This window comes from Agelaius phoeniceus, chromosome 3 (assembly GCF_051311805.1).
Source record: "Agelaius phoeniceus isolate bAgePho1 chromosome 3, bAgePho1.hap1, whole genome shotgun sequence".
NCBI classification, from domain to species: Eukaryota; Metazoa; Chordata; class Aves; order Passeriformes; family Icteridae; genus Agelaius; species Agelaius phoeniceus.
Genome location: NC_135267.1, coordinates 73,929,572 through 73,944,463, shown reverse-complemented (window position 1 = coordinate 73,944,463; position 14,892 = coordinate 73,929,572). Strand labels below are relative to the sequence as shown.

General features: G+C 36.6%; 1 protein-coding gene across 3 annotated transcripts in view; it reads left to right on the top strand.

Annotated features, from left to right (window-relative positions):
• The window catches only part of TTC13 (tetratricopeptide repeat domain 13), a 40,508-nt gene extending 27,038 nt beyond the window's left edge, over positions 1 to 13,470 (top strand). For 2 of the 3 annotated variants that reach the window (XM_054630005.2, XM_077175610.1), the window contains 8 exons: positions 873 to 956; positions 2,390 to 2,474; positions 4,754 to 4,863; positions 6,203 to 6,338; positions 7,017 to 7,096; positions 8,224 to 8,302; positions 9,823 to 9,902; positions 13,305 to 13,470. In XM_054630005.2, the coding sequence (XP_054485980.2) occupies positions 873 to 956; positions 2,390 to 2,474; positions 4,754 to 4,863; positions 6,203 to 6,338; positions 7,017 to 7,096; positions 8,224 to 8,302; positions 9,823 to 9,902; positions 13,305 to 13,428 (778 nt within the window). In that variant the 3' untranslated portion in view covers positions 13,429 to 13,470. The remainder of the gene's footprint in view (positions 1 to 872; positions 957 to 2,389; positions 2,475 to 4,753; positions 4,864 to 6,202; positions 6,339 to 7,016; positions 7,097 to 8,223; positions 8,303 to 9,822; positions 9,903 to 13,304) is intronic. The other variant, XM_077175609.1, reaches the window with a different exon arrangement.
• Positions 13,471 to 14,892: the final 1,422 nt, after the last annotated feature.

Here is a 14,892-nt window from a genome sequence, read left to right as displayed (position 1 = left end):
CCTCCTAAGGTGAGAGACTGTCAAGTGAGACATTAGACAGGGACTTGAGCTGACAAAAATCCCTTGAAGTGGAAAGAAAAAGCTAGGTGCACACAGCTTCCTGTGATTGACAGTGGTTTTGCTTCCTCGGAGAGCGATAACGCTTGCTTTATAAAATCTTGTTTTGTAGACTGGGAGAAGAGGAAGGACTCCTACAAATGCAGTAATGGTATGTAATTTTTCCTGTCAGAGTGGTTATCATCCTAACAGGTTTCTACCACATTTTAATATTGATTTTTATTTTTTTAAACTTAGTAGTCCAAGGGAAAAAGCAACACCTTTTAATGTTTTTTTTTTTTTCAGTTACTACTTGTAATTCTTGGGATTAAAAGCAAAAATAGTTCAATATAGAGGAACATAGGTGAATAAAGAAAAATATATGTGGACAGTCAGAGCAGATCAACATATATATGGACAAATATGTAAGCTGGAGCGTGTTGGTTCTCTAGATGTGCCAATTGAGAATTCTTTTCTAGTTGTGTTGTATCTATGAGTCTAGGGAAGATTATATCTTGTAGAAATTGATAATTATAGTACATAGATAAGATTTGCTGGAATTGGGCACATGAAAAATGGAGAAATATGCATGGAATGTAGTTTATCACAGAACACCAATTGTAATGATACATGAGTTTGAGCAAGTTCACTATGTAATCTATATTTAAAATGGGAGATTGGCAATTTACCATGTAGATAAATCCTACGTGGTTCACTCCTTTAATTTACAGAGCAATTGTGAATAAAATTGTGTCAAATATTAATGAGTAATATTTGTGTCCTGGAATGTTGGGTTGAAAAACAAGACTTGAAAAAACCCTTTCTTTTCTTTGTAGGGGACAGGTCATTAACATGCGGTACCTGGAATACTTTGAGAAAATTCTTCATTTTATCAAAGACAGGATCCTTGTTTATCATGGGTAAATTACAATTTTTTTGCCCCCTGCTTTGTTCCCCTGGTAATAGTGATCTGAATTTTACAAAATATTCATTTCACGAAGTCTGAAAGGTTTTTTTCTCAGTTTAGTAAGTTCTGGTTTCCTTAGCATGTATAATTGTTTTAATTTCTGCTGGAAATGGAAAACTGTATTCATTGCCACATAAAGAAACTTAAATTAATAGGAAAAACCCCCTGTGAATTATGGTATACCTAGAAACTAATAACTTTTAAATTTGTGGCCATGGTTCTGTCATGATTGGATCTCTATTCTTTCTAAGCATATGATTTATTAAAGATGTTTGGTTTCCTCCTGGTAGAATCAAGTACAGTTACTCTGACTATTGAGATAAATTTATTAAGAAGTGAGGAAAAAAGATAAATGAAGATATGGGAGGTAATTTTCATTGAAAAAAAGGTGTTTGACAACTCGTTTTACATGAACAGAGAATCTTTACTATCTGTTACATAGATGGGTTGGTAGATGGTGTCCTGGAACTGAAGAGAGTTGTAGACTCTTAAATGAAATAATATGACTAAAGGTAATACGAAAATTGATGTTGGCATGGGTGCTGAATACAGTACAGTGTTCTGATAACATAAAAAACTAAAAAATTCTTTTAGCTTTAAACCCTCTAGTTTTCCTTTGGTCTGGTAACTTTTATTAAATACTGAGTTCTGTTTTTCCATCTCATTGTGCTACTTAAATATCAAAAATGAAAGTGCAGAAAATCCTTGTAACTATTGAAAATGTTCAAGTTTTAGAAATTTATGATAGTTGCTGAAAATATGTAGCTGGCACTCTGTCCTCTGTTGCTAGAAAGTTTGTTCAGAGTAAGCCCAGTAGCATTTGACCTTAAACCAGACTAGTTTGTGGTGTGATTCCTAAAAGAATTCTGTTCTAAAAATCTTGTATAGTGTAATTAATAATTACTAGAGCAGTAATTCAACAGGTTTCTTCATGATCCAGCTGTGCCTGCATCTGGAGTATTTACTTGCCTTTCAGTCTACACAGATGTGTATATTTTGTGAAGAATATTTCTAATTTTAACTCTCTTCTACTTCCGTCTTTCCTTACCTAGAACCCCCTGCCCACACACACTCATGCAAACACTGTTCGATGCTTTGGAGTGGTCAATAGCAAGAGTAAGACAGAGTAGTTGATTAACATAAGATAAATCTGAATACTGAAATTAAGATTTGAAGCTGAAAAAATAAGCTGAGCTGATACAGGAGAAAATTGCTTTTTGAAATATAGGAGAGCATGTAGCCAAGTATAAGGGAACTTATTTTTAGAAAATAAATGATTAATTTTCAACAACTTACTTAAGTATGGCTGATTAGGTTAAAGGTATGTGAATTTCCAGAAATGCTACATGTGTTCAACTGTTGTATTTCATATTTAATTTTTTCCAGTGCTAATAATCCAAAAGGACTGCTAGAGGTTCGAGAAGCTTTGGAAAAGGTACATAAAGTAGAAGATCTTCTTCCCATAATGAAGGTAAATTACAGAAAAAGTTTAATATATGGTAAAAAACATAAAATGTGTTCTGGAAGATATTTAGTTCCTCAAAATAAAACCATTGTATATAAACTTGAAAAGAGTAACTGGAAATTCTAGCTCAGGTTACTCCAAATCTGGATATATAGGGTTGGATCTTCCCTTTGATATGTGTGGATGGGTGATGTATATTTGAAATCCTTGGCCTAACTGTGAACTGGTAACAAAATAATGGGAAACCAAAATGTTAGGTGTAATTCTTTGAAACCAACCTTCTCAACCCAAGAGGGTTTGTGGTCAGATCTGCCAGAGTGGGCTCACTCTGTGCCTGTGCAACAGGAAGGAGAAAAATTGATTGATGTGCCTGTAAGATTAGGAATATGGAAACTCTTTTTACTTTTAGGTTCATTGATGCAGCTCAGTATGTGGTGGGGCTGGCACAGGGAAGTGGGGGAGCAGTTGTTCTTTGTGACTGACAGCTAAAATGAAATCCTGGATAACATTTTTGAGCTTAGGAAGACTTGCCAAAAAAGGAGTGGGAAACTTGCAGGTTTTATTCCTCCTGCTGGTGGTCTTTGTAAAAAGGCTTTGGATATATGACCTGCAAAATGATTTATACTCTTATCTTAACTTGAGTAGTAAGTCTTGAGCTGGGTTTAAGTAAAAGTTGTTCCCCCCTACCCCCCCCCCCCCCCCCCCCCCCCGCCCCTCCAAATTAATCTGGGGTGGTGTTGGGGAAAGAAAGTTACAAAGTATGTCTTTTTAAAGGATTGTACAGGATTTTAATCAGAGCAGAATAAAATTTGGGAAGAAACCATTATGCTAAATAGAGACAAATTCTTTACTTTCTTATCTTGTGTGTCCACATTGGAATTTTGTATCTAAGCAAAGCAGCTGGGTTGCCATAGAGCAGAAATCTCTGAAGCTGCCTTGCTGCTACTCCTGACAGACTGTCTGGGTTGGATGAGTTCTTGATATTAGTGCTCACTCAAGCACTGCAATTATCTTTGCAGGAGCTACATGGTTTAAGCACTACATTTTTCTCTGGGTTTTAAAATGTGTTGTGAATATATGTTCTTTGAAGACACCCCAATTTAAGAGGCCCTTTTTATATTACTGTCTTGTTCTTGGCTTTGGAACATGAAGCCAAGTGGATACAAACTGAACCTTAACAAAAGCTTTCGCTGAAGAAGTAGTAGGTGTTGGGGTGGGCAGCTAAGTGTTCCCTCCTGACACACAAATGTGCAAGTAGGACCCTGTAGGGCATCTATCTAATCTGGTTACTTTTGAATTGTAGGCTAGAAAAAATGCTACCAGTGGATTTTAAAAATACAGGTTACTCCAAGAAAGTGATGAAAATATATAAACCCAGTGGACTGTACATTTATTATTTCAAAGTAAATGTCTTAACTGACAGCAGTTTCCATACCTGTACATTTTGGTCTGGTTTGAGTTTCATGTATCCCATTCCAGACTGTATTAAAGTGGAATGCTTTGTTCCTTAAAATAAATGCAGATTCTCTTGAAACAAAACACCCTGGATTACAGGTTTTGGGTTAATATAAATGACTGCATGAGTAAACACTAGTGCATACTAGTTTCATTAGTGCCTATATAAAATGAATGTCTTTCTGATAGTGATGTAATTTGGTTATTTGGGTAGCTGGGAAATGCTGTATGTGGAAAGCTGGGATTTTGGCTTTACTTAAATGCAGTTCTGCCTGGTTTATACAACTCTATGGCTACATTGTTAGTCTTAGATAATGTAGCTTTGTAAAATTCTTAAACCTAGAGATATTTTCCTTCTGATGAGAATAAACATCAATTGAAACTGGATCACAGTTAAGAAACTGTTGCTTTGAGTTTTATTCTGGAATTCACACTTGGACTAATGCAGCTACTTCTTAGTGTAAACATAAAATGGGGTCTCAGATTCCTGCTTTTCCATTTACATGGTTGCACCAAAAGGTCGCCATCAACAACATGCAACTTGGGGACAAATCTGTACAACTTGAACTGCTTTGTACATTGGCTTTTCATAAACAGCACATTTTATTCACTATTTAGTTATAAAGTTGAATGCCACTGTGCCTCATTCAGTATTTATGGTTTCCATTCAGAAGGAAATAAAGGATGAATGAAATAATGTCACTGACAGTAACTTCTTTCTGTTCTGTAAGTTGTCCACATTCATTTCTACTCCATGTATTTTATGTGCTTCAAAGCAATAGGTAGGCAGCCTCTGCTACCTCTAATATTACTTTTTTTTCTTTTGAAAGCAGTTTAACAGTAAAACCAGAGATGGGTTCACTGTGAACACAAAAGTCCCCAGCCTGAAGGATCAAGGGAAAGAATATGATGGATTCACAATTACAATAACGGGAGATAAGTATGTTCACTGTTTTCAAGGGTTAGGGTACATTAAGCAGTGATGAACTATTAGCAATTAATTGTCTGAAATTAATTGTGAACATTTCTGTTCACATAAAGTGGATTTTGTTTTTCACTAGTGGCATTTTTGTAAATAACTGAAGTTTATTCATTTGAGGGCTTGATTCCTGTTGTGTTTTCAACAAAAAGGGAATTTGGATAACACTGATGGAACTGAGTTGATTCTCAAACATACAGCACAAAAGTGATAAGAGACCTTGTTTTTCAGCTTAGACTATAAAATGCCTAAAAGGAGAAAAATATCAACTACCTCAGTCTTTATACATATCAAAATGCATTTCTTCTTGTGAGACTTTGTCTTTTGTGTTGACTGAGAAGTCCTGAATGGAAGGGAAATTTCTGTGATCTAAGAATAAAAGACACTGTCTTCTATTTGAGATTTTGACTTTTTTTATGTTTGAGATGTTTGCAGACCTTCTATCTGCAAGTGAAAATTTAAATAATACCTGAATGTGTGAGAATATAGTTAGGAGGTTTTGGGTCACTCTCTGGATGAGACAGTAAATGTCTCACTTTATGGATTCTGATTCCTTGTCTTTCTGAAAGTGAGCAAATTGAAGCTCAGAAGCACTGTCAATCTATTAAGTAAAAACTTTATTAAAAAAAGTTAAAATTCTATGCATTGGGATTTTTCCCAGAATTTATGCGCTTTCAATGAGTGGCATGGAATCCAAACTTCCCTACTAAAATATGAATGTATCTCTTGTTTTTTTATTTTACATTCTAAATTACAGGCTTATATATGATGAAAAGGCATTAAATATAGGGCCTCACTCTTTTGAGGAAAACATTTTGGTGTCAGTAAATAGCCTAACTTTGTTCTGGACAAACTTTGTTCAGTGTCATTCAGTCTGTTTTGATCCATAGTTGGTAACTGCTTTATACCAAAACAATCCTGTTAGAAATGAAGAAAACTACATTCAGCATTCTATACAAAAATCCTAAGTCCGTGAAGATATTTTAAAATTTCATATTTCTTATTTTTTGCCCACAATTCAAGTGAAACACTAATGCTTGTCAGGTGTTCTTCAATGTAAATACTTCATCTGTGATTAGGTGGCAGTCTGTATGCATTCTTTAAAACTTAGGATTGATGTAGCATTTATTCAGTGATTTTTGGGGATTTTTAATTAAATGGGAAGTAATGCACATGCTTAAGGAAGATGATAGGGAAAAGGTGATGTGTAACTGTAGTAGATTTGTAATTTAGCCTGAATATGCATCAAGTTCTGTTCAAAAAATGTCTTACCTCCTTTTCTTTTTCATTTGCTCAACAGAGTGGGGAACATACTATTTTCAGTAGAAACTCAGACGACAGAAGAAAGAACACAGCTGTATCATGCAGAAATAGATGCACTATATAAGGATCTAACAGCTAAAGGAAAAATTCTAATTCTGTCTGCAGAGCTGGGGGTAAGGCTGTTCAAGCAATTATTAATTCCTTAAAAAAGCCTTTTATGTTTTTATACTCTCTGTTTAATAGTCCCAGTTGTAACAGTTTTTGACAGAGTTCATAGGTAATAAAGTTACTTAAACCCAGTTATGACAAGTACCGTAAGAAGTTGCTGTCATTCTATCTGTCACTTTAAAATTTGCTGGGCTTTGCCTGCAGTACTAGAGAGTGTCCAGGCAAGGTCTCAGTATTGCAGTGTGTTCTGGTTGTTTCTTATTTTTCTCATGGGCCTGTGTTCACCTTTGCCATCATCCCTGTAAGTGCTGTTTAGGGTTTGGCTCCCGGTGGTTACATATAAGATGAGTAACACGAATTCGTGAGAAGCTCTAGAATTGGGTTTGTGTTGATTTTATGTGCTAGGACAGTCTGACTACATTTGAGCTTTTTCTTTTTCATCCTTTAATAGATGTATAGATGAACTGTGTTTCACCTAAATGTTAAAGATACAACAAAGTAGTTTGTTCAAGCTTCTGCTAATCAGACTTCAGTTTCATTATTTGACATTTTCACATTGGAAAATGGTTCTTAAATGGTTCTTAAAAATACTTGTGGTAATGTATGACTTTGCAATGTATATCTTTGTAAGGTATTACCTGGCTATTAAATTATCTTTAATTCATGCTTTTTTCTTCTCTTAGGAAGTAGATGCTGTTTGCAACTTGATCCTGTCACTAGTTTATTACTTCTATAATTTAATGCCACTTTCAAGAGGATCTAGGTTAGTGTTGGTATTCATCATCTCTGTTACCTTTGTTGCCTGCTGTACGATGTCCATGCCTTGCAGTATCTTAATGTATTTTTTAATATTAATATTATTTTTAATAGAGCTGTGTGCCCTGCACAGCTTTTCCTTTTGTGCTGCTGTGACAAAGGGAACTGACTTGGTACTGTTTTAAATGCTAGTTTGTAATTGCTAATGGTAACTATTCATAGCTGCATGTAAATTTAAAATGATGAGTAGTCTCAGCTCACACATTGAGAAGTTATTTTTAAATTTTAATGCTTGGTTTTCTAATCCATATTGTGTTACACCACTGTAATTTCACTTAGGAAGTTTTTCTGAAATGTGTATTTAAAATGAAATATACTTTGGCATAACTTACTTCAATGAAGTACACTAAAATATTACTTTAGTAAATTGTTGCAACTGTTAAGGTCACCAGATTAAACTGTAGGATAAAGTTCCATATATCACAGAACTCTTCAACTGGAATTCTAGTTTAATGCAAACCTGCTTTACATGTAAGACTATTCTGAATCTCTGTTCCACAAAGCACTTAAGCACTTAACATCTTTAATCTTACTTCTAGATACAGTTCAGTATGAAAAAACCCCTGAGATTTTGGGATTTTATAATCAGATTTTGCATTTATCTTATAGAATGTAAAAATTAGGAGACATTCTGTCTGAGATTCACAGTTCAAAAAAAAAATTAAGTTAAAAATGAAATAACTGAATAGCTTTACAGTGCCTCTAGCTCTATTGGAGTAGAGTTCATAAACTCTTCTGGGCTACAGCTGATCTTATTGGAAACAGGAGTCTACTTTGTTTTCAGCCCTGTAGAGTCTTAAGAGCTCCAAAGTCTGAAAATATGGTTCTGACTAATGTAGAAACAGTAGTAAAACTCCATAGGTTCCTAACTTTCATTCTAGTGATGTTGGATAATTACAGGGATTTCACTTTTTAAGTGTTTTGTGCTTGTTGTTTTTCCTTCTAAAATAACTGGCACAGTAATCTTTACTAGCCTTCTATGAAACAATACTATGTTCCATTTCTTTTGTAGTCTAAAATAGCATTATGGAAAGACTTCTACTCCATTTGTTGCTTTTAATTTTATTTTTTTAGTGTGATAGCCTATTCAGTGATCATGGGAGCACTAATGGCAAGTGGAAAAGAAGTATCAGGGAAAATCCCTAAAGGAAAGGCAAGTATCAAAATATCAAAGTGCATTAGCTCAGTCTTGATGGAGGAGATAATATTTGTAAATGTGGGGAAAGAGCTGTAAAAATGAACAGAAGTTGCATGCTTATTTGCTGGAGATGGGTCAGATGCATGCCATGATGTCTTGCAGCCTGAGAGAGAGAGTATTGAAAATTCCATTGCTGTTCTGACAGCTGGTGAATTTGGAGATGGCATGTGCCGTAATGTGGATTAGTCAAATTGTAGCAGTTTGGTCCAAATGGAATTACAGATCTGTTACTGAAGCATTTCCAGTGTGCTGAGCTGCTCTTTTCAGCTTGCTTTGAGAAAGGTTCAGAGAATACTGGGGCAGAATTAGTGATTCTTCTGGTGCACAGCAGAAATTTTCTGTCTGTACTCTCAGTGTATTGTAGAGCTTTTAGGGCTTGGTTAGTAGAAGTGGATTTGCAACTTCTCTTGATTTCTCCTTCCCCTCTGTATTCTGCTGAAGTCAAACTAAGTCCTGGTTTTTAATTGACTCTATTTGAGTATTATACCACCTTGTTTAATAAAGGATTTCCTTTTCTTTGACACTTGGGGGTTGTTAGCTGTATTACCTTTTCAGCATGAAAGGACTGAGAACACCTCTGTCTCCTTAATGTATTGTCAAAAGAATCAGTAAAATTCCAGTAAGAATCCAAGTTGTTGAAGAAAATACCCTGCATGGATAACTGAAGAAAGGGTGATTTTCTCTTTCGTTCTAGAAAGCCCTGAAAACAATGTACTCCTTTGAGTGCAATGAACTCTAGTAGCTTTTAAGAGCAAACAGCATTTGCTTAGCAAGCAAGAAAGCTTCTTTTCAGTACATCATTAAGCTGGTATCTTCCCCATTCTGTGGGAGTTCAAGCTAAGGTAAAACACTTCTGTGGGGTTTCTTAAGTATTTTCTTAGGACTTGATAGAGTAGTATTTTGCTGACTGATTTTATGCAGGTAAACAGTTTCAGGATTACTACTAAGCAGGATTTCTGACTTACAGGATCACTGGGGACATCTTTACATTTGAGGGTTTTTCCTGAAACAGTGTGCCAGAATATGAATAAACTTGTTTTTTAGAAAAGCTTTCATGATGTGGAAGAAATGGTGGAATGAAACTGGAGTTTGTTTTTTCCCTGAGTTGTTAGAAGGGCTAATCTGGTCCCAGAGTTATGACAACAGGAACTTTCAGGCTGAAAATTCATTTGTCTGAAGTCAAAGGTGCCCAGAGTCCTGTTGTTGCCTGGCAAGTCATTCAGTAGCCATGACCCGTGTAGCTCCCAGTATTGGTTGTGTTGGGGTGTGCAAACCCACAGAGAATTTTAGTGTCTGGCTTGAATGCTTCAAACAGATGGTGAGGGACAAAGTAGTGAGGGCATAGACTGGTTTGTAAGCTTACTCCTGTCTTACCAAGAATATAGGTAGCACAGCCCTCAAAGCCCTTCCTGAAGTTAGAGAACTTAAAAATTCTGTAATTTCTTAATATTTCTTTTGTTTTCTTGAATTTTCAGCTGGTTGATTTTGAAGCCATGACAGCACCAGGGTCTGAAGCATTTACCAAAATAGCAAGGAGCTGGATGAATCTAAAAAGGTAAATCCTTTTGTTCAGATGGGGAATGGGGAAATAAAATATGAAAGACTATATGTAAAATTCAAACTTATACGAAGAAATGTTACTTAGAAATTACGAGTTTAGTAAAGGATTCAGTGTATATTTTAACACTGTTTAGGAATTGATGAGAAGATTTGCATTTACAGACACAGTAGTGTATTTCTAGTCTAACAGAGTAGTTAATAGTCTAGACATCCAGTTATGTGAGTAAGCTCTCTGAGGAAATTGTTTGGGTTAATGTTTTCTTCATTTTATCCAGTGGGTTATATTTGTCTTTTTATATTATGGCTTATCACTGGCAATGAGTGAACAAAGCAAGGGGAAATTTTTGACCCTTTTTAAAATTCTTATTTTAAATCTCTTCAAACTGTATATCCAAAGTAATTTGCTTATCCTTTAGTTCTGTTTTGATTTGGAGATTAAGTGTTTTCAAAGTAGGTAGACATTTTAAATATGGAGAATTACATTACTTAGTATAGGTGCATGACTTTTGTGCAATGCTTCAAATTTTTGATTTTCATATGAATTTATAATTTAATACTGCATAGATTTACAAGGAATTAATATTATGATTTGGGTGTATTTAATTGGTCCCCTAGTTGTTATTCCCCATACAAAATCTAAAAATCAGGCCAGACACAACACCAGTTCTAGTATGCTTCAAGTTAGGGTCAAGACACTTAAAGAGTTCTGAGAGAATTGGCCAAGGTCCTTACAGGGCCATCTATAATCTTGGAAACATGGTGCACATCAGGGGACAGTCTTGGTTACTGCAGGAAAGGTAATCTTGAGTTCCTCTTCAAGAAAGCCAAAAGGAAGCCCAGAGATACTGTAGGCTGGTCAGCCTCATTTTGATCCCTGGGGAAGCCATGAAGTGAGTCCTCTAGGAAAGCAGGTGATACGAAGGAAAAAGTCACAGAAAACAATCAACGTGAGCTTACCAAACATTCTGTGAGCCAATGATGGTTCTCTGTGGTAAAAACCGACTTTTGGGGATGATGAGAACAATCAATATTGTTTATTTTTATTTACTTCAGCAAGGCTCCCACAGTACTCTCATACCAAGATAGCACATTATAGTCTGGACAAAAGGACAACTAGATGGATTAAGATGATGTTTGGATAACCAGATTTAGGGGGTACTCAGCACTTTGGACCACACCTAAAATACTGCATTCAGCTGCAGTAAAGACCATAATAAACCAGAACAAATTCAATGTAGAGCCACCACTATGGCCAATGGTCTGGAGAACATGCCTTAACAGAGAGAGCTGGGCTTGTTCAGCCTGGAGAAGATCAGGCTTTGATCTAAGAGCAGCTCTGCACAACCTATGACTGTTTGGTGAGAAGACAAAAAGCAGTGTGCATGAGCTGAAACAGCATTTAGACTTGGCCTAATATTTTCTTCAGCAGACTGCCCAAAGAGGCTGTGCAGTCTCCACCCCTGGAGATTTTCTAGACTTGGCAGGATAAAGTCCTGACACCCTGATTTGACTTCTCAGTTTACCTTACTTTGAACAGGATCTTAGATCCCATACCTCCTGAGGTCTGGTCCAGCATCCTAGAGTCTGTGGAACTCTGCAGCTGCTCTTAGTGCCAGACATCTCACACCGATGTGTGTTACTTAACTTTATTACCAGGGGTTCTGAGCCTGGTAAATTTCACTAGACTATCCCTTTTCACTAGAAAATCCCTTCCTAAAGGAAGAAGGCTAATAAGATTCAAGGGCATCTTTGTAAAACTCAGGATAAAAATCTACTTGTAAATGAGTAAAATTCAGTATTCATTAAGGAGTGACATTTCTAAACTACAGGTGTAGCAAGTTGTGGATTTTATTAGAAGTAGTCTGCACAAATATTGAGACAAGCTTGTCTTGGAAATATAAAATTATTTATAGTTCCCACAATTTTTTTCAGTAATTCTCTCAGTTATATACTCTTCTTTATTAATCTTCTGTTCATGCTGGTTTTGGTTTTTTGGTTTTTTCTAAAGACATATCTTAGTTTGTTCTTGGGAGTAAAGTCAGCTTAAGACATTTCAGTGCTACCCATGTGGTTCTGACTCCCTCAGCTGTACTGTTGAAACTTATGGGAATCCATGTCAAACCAGATCAGGGAAGTCATTAGTGTTAAAAATAACCTTGCCAAAACAATTTATTTTTAACCAATACCATTTTGTAGTTTAGTAGAACCTAGGAAATTGCTGGGTCAAATTAGACATGTATAATAGGTGAGGAAATGAGCCAGAGTGGAGAAAATGCTAAAGTTGTCTTTGCTGAGGAAAAAAAAAAAAAAGAAATCTGAAGAACTACAGCCCAAAGGACTTGATGTAATAATATGAAGGTAATTAGCCTGAGTGGCTTATTTGTCTGTGGTAGATATGTAGTAGTGGATGTGGTAAATAAGGCTAGAAGACTTAAAGCAATACATTTTTTCTTTAAATTCTGCTGCTTTGGAAAGCTCTTCTATGTAGACATTGTTTTCATTCTGTATGGTGATGGAGTAGTCGTGAAAAACAAGAGCTGTTTGTGAACAGCAGATTCTGAGAATCATTGAATCATTAAAGTTGGGAAACAACTTTAAGATCATTGAGTCCAACTTCTCATCCACCACTGTGTTCACCACTAAACCATGTTCCCAAGTGCTGCATCCACACACTTTTGATGATTTCCAGGAATGGTGGTTGCACCATTTCCCTGGGCAGCTTATTCCAATGTCTTCATCCTTCCCATGAAGAAATATTTCCTAATATCCAATCTAAACCTTCCCTGGCACAACTTGAATCAATTTCCTCTGGTCTTGTCCCTTGTTAACCTCAGAGAAGAGACCAACCCCCCTGTGGGCTACACCCTCCTTGGTGAGTGGTGGTAGAGAACAATAAGGTCATCCCTGAGCCTCCTTTTCTTCAGGCTAAACAACCCCCAGCTCCTTCAGCTGCTTCTCCTTAGACTTGTGCTCCAGACCCTTCAGCAGCTCCAGTGCCCTTCTCTGGACTCACTCCAACACCTCAGTGTCCTTTTTGCAATGAGGTGTCTAAAACTGGGCACAGGACTTGAGGTGTGGCCTCACCAGTGCTGAGTACAGGGGGACCAGCACTGCCCTGGTCCTGCTGGCCACACTATTGCTGACAGAGGCCAGGATGCCACTGGCCCCACTGCTGGCTCATGTTCAGCTGCTGTCAGCCAGCACCCACAGGTCCTTTTCTGCCCAGCAGCTTTCAAAGCCACTCTGCCCCAGGCCTGCATAGAGTTAATTCTTGACACAGGTCCCAAATTTGTTGGAGAAGGTGATGAGGAAAAGCCTAAGTTTACTAAGTTAATGTGTTAACTTGCAGGTAAATTATAAAACTCATTAAAAAATAACTTTTTTTTTTCTCTTTCAGTATTTCACCTTCTTACAAGAGCCTACCATCAGTATCGGAGACTTTTCCAACCCTGAGAACGATGATTGAAGTACTAAATACAGACTCATCTCATTGTCTAAAAAAAACTATAGTTGTTGTATAATTTATACAAATAAAAGGCCAAGAGGTACTGCTTTGTAAATTATTTTGAATGACAAATTATGGTCAAAATGGTTTGATTTTATTGGTTTTTTTAATAGAACAAACTTAATTGACTATTTATCACCAGTAAAAGAAATCTTCCTGTGACCAATAATATTAAAGAGGAAAAAAGAAGTAGAACAACTACTTTTTCATATTAAGACACACTCTAACAGAAATAGTTATTCAGGGGCCAAACTGAAGAGCAGTAAGAAACTTGATCAGTTACAAACTGAACAGACTGCAGGTGAAAATTTATTTAATAAAAATAAGAAAAGTAATCTTCTTTGGAAATAACGCTATACTACTTCTCAGTGTTTTTTTCCAAAGCCTCTGCACAGAAAACTTAGAGCTCTACCACGTGTGAGTAACTGGATTATACACAGGCATTTCATGTAGTGCAGCCCAGTGAAGGAACAGATGTCAGCTTAAAAGAATGGGGTTCAGGGATACATCATTAGGAAACAAAACCAAACCAGTTACTTATTTGGAGTTAGGCTCTTGGTGAGCAAATGTCAGAAGCACAACAATCTGCCTTTCCAAGTACCCATTGATGGTGGTGGTTGGCAGAACTTATCACCAGATTGACAGGATTGCAGTATATTGGGAGCACTAGCTGATGTTCCTTGAGTTGTTTTTTGTTGGACAGACTTGGCAGCATTCTGGAAAGGCAGGTTTCCGTAACCAAACCTTAATAAAGGTAAATTTGACCATCTGTCTGTTTAGTACTAATGAATATGAATTCTAAACTTTATTGATCAGAATTTCTGTAAAGGGCAAAAGTAGGTATTTTTTCGCAAGTAAGGATAAAGAAGGCATGTAAGTTTTCATTAAAGGAATTGGGATGCTGTCCATTTGTGACACAGGTATTCCCAACATTTCTGTTCCTAAGTACCTTCTTCTATCCCACTAGAAATAAGCTCTGTTTGCTTCTTCTGTTTAAGAGTCTAGAAGTTTAAGAAGCCTCTACTACATTTCATTAAGGAGGAAAGGAATTGTTATTTTCCTGGAAAAACAGCAGCCTGCAAAATATGCCCAACTTTTTACCTCGATTGTGTTCTAATGTGATCTTCTAAGCCCCTCTTCTAAGTTTTGTTATGCCCTGTATTATTCATTGAGAAAGGGGAATTATATTGGCATTTCACCAGACAGTCTTGGGAACTATAAAAAGGAGGGGTTTTGTTTTGGGGTTTAGACCAGAGGGAGTGGAGAAGGGGTGGTGGGGAAGGAAAAAACTACCTGGACAAACAAACCATGTACAATTGTCTGGGTTTCCTTGTCCTCATTTCTTACTCCTGTGACTGACTTTGTCCCTACTCCCTGGTGGCAGACAAAAGAGATTAATGGGAGATCAGGGGAGGGTTGGGGTAATGTCTGTTACACCTCTTATGAGTGTGTGTGTGTTTCAATGGCTTCTTTCTCTGGG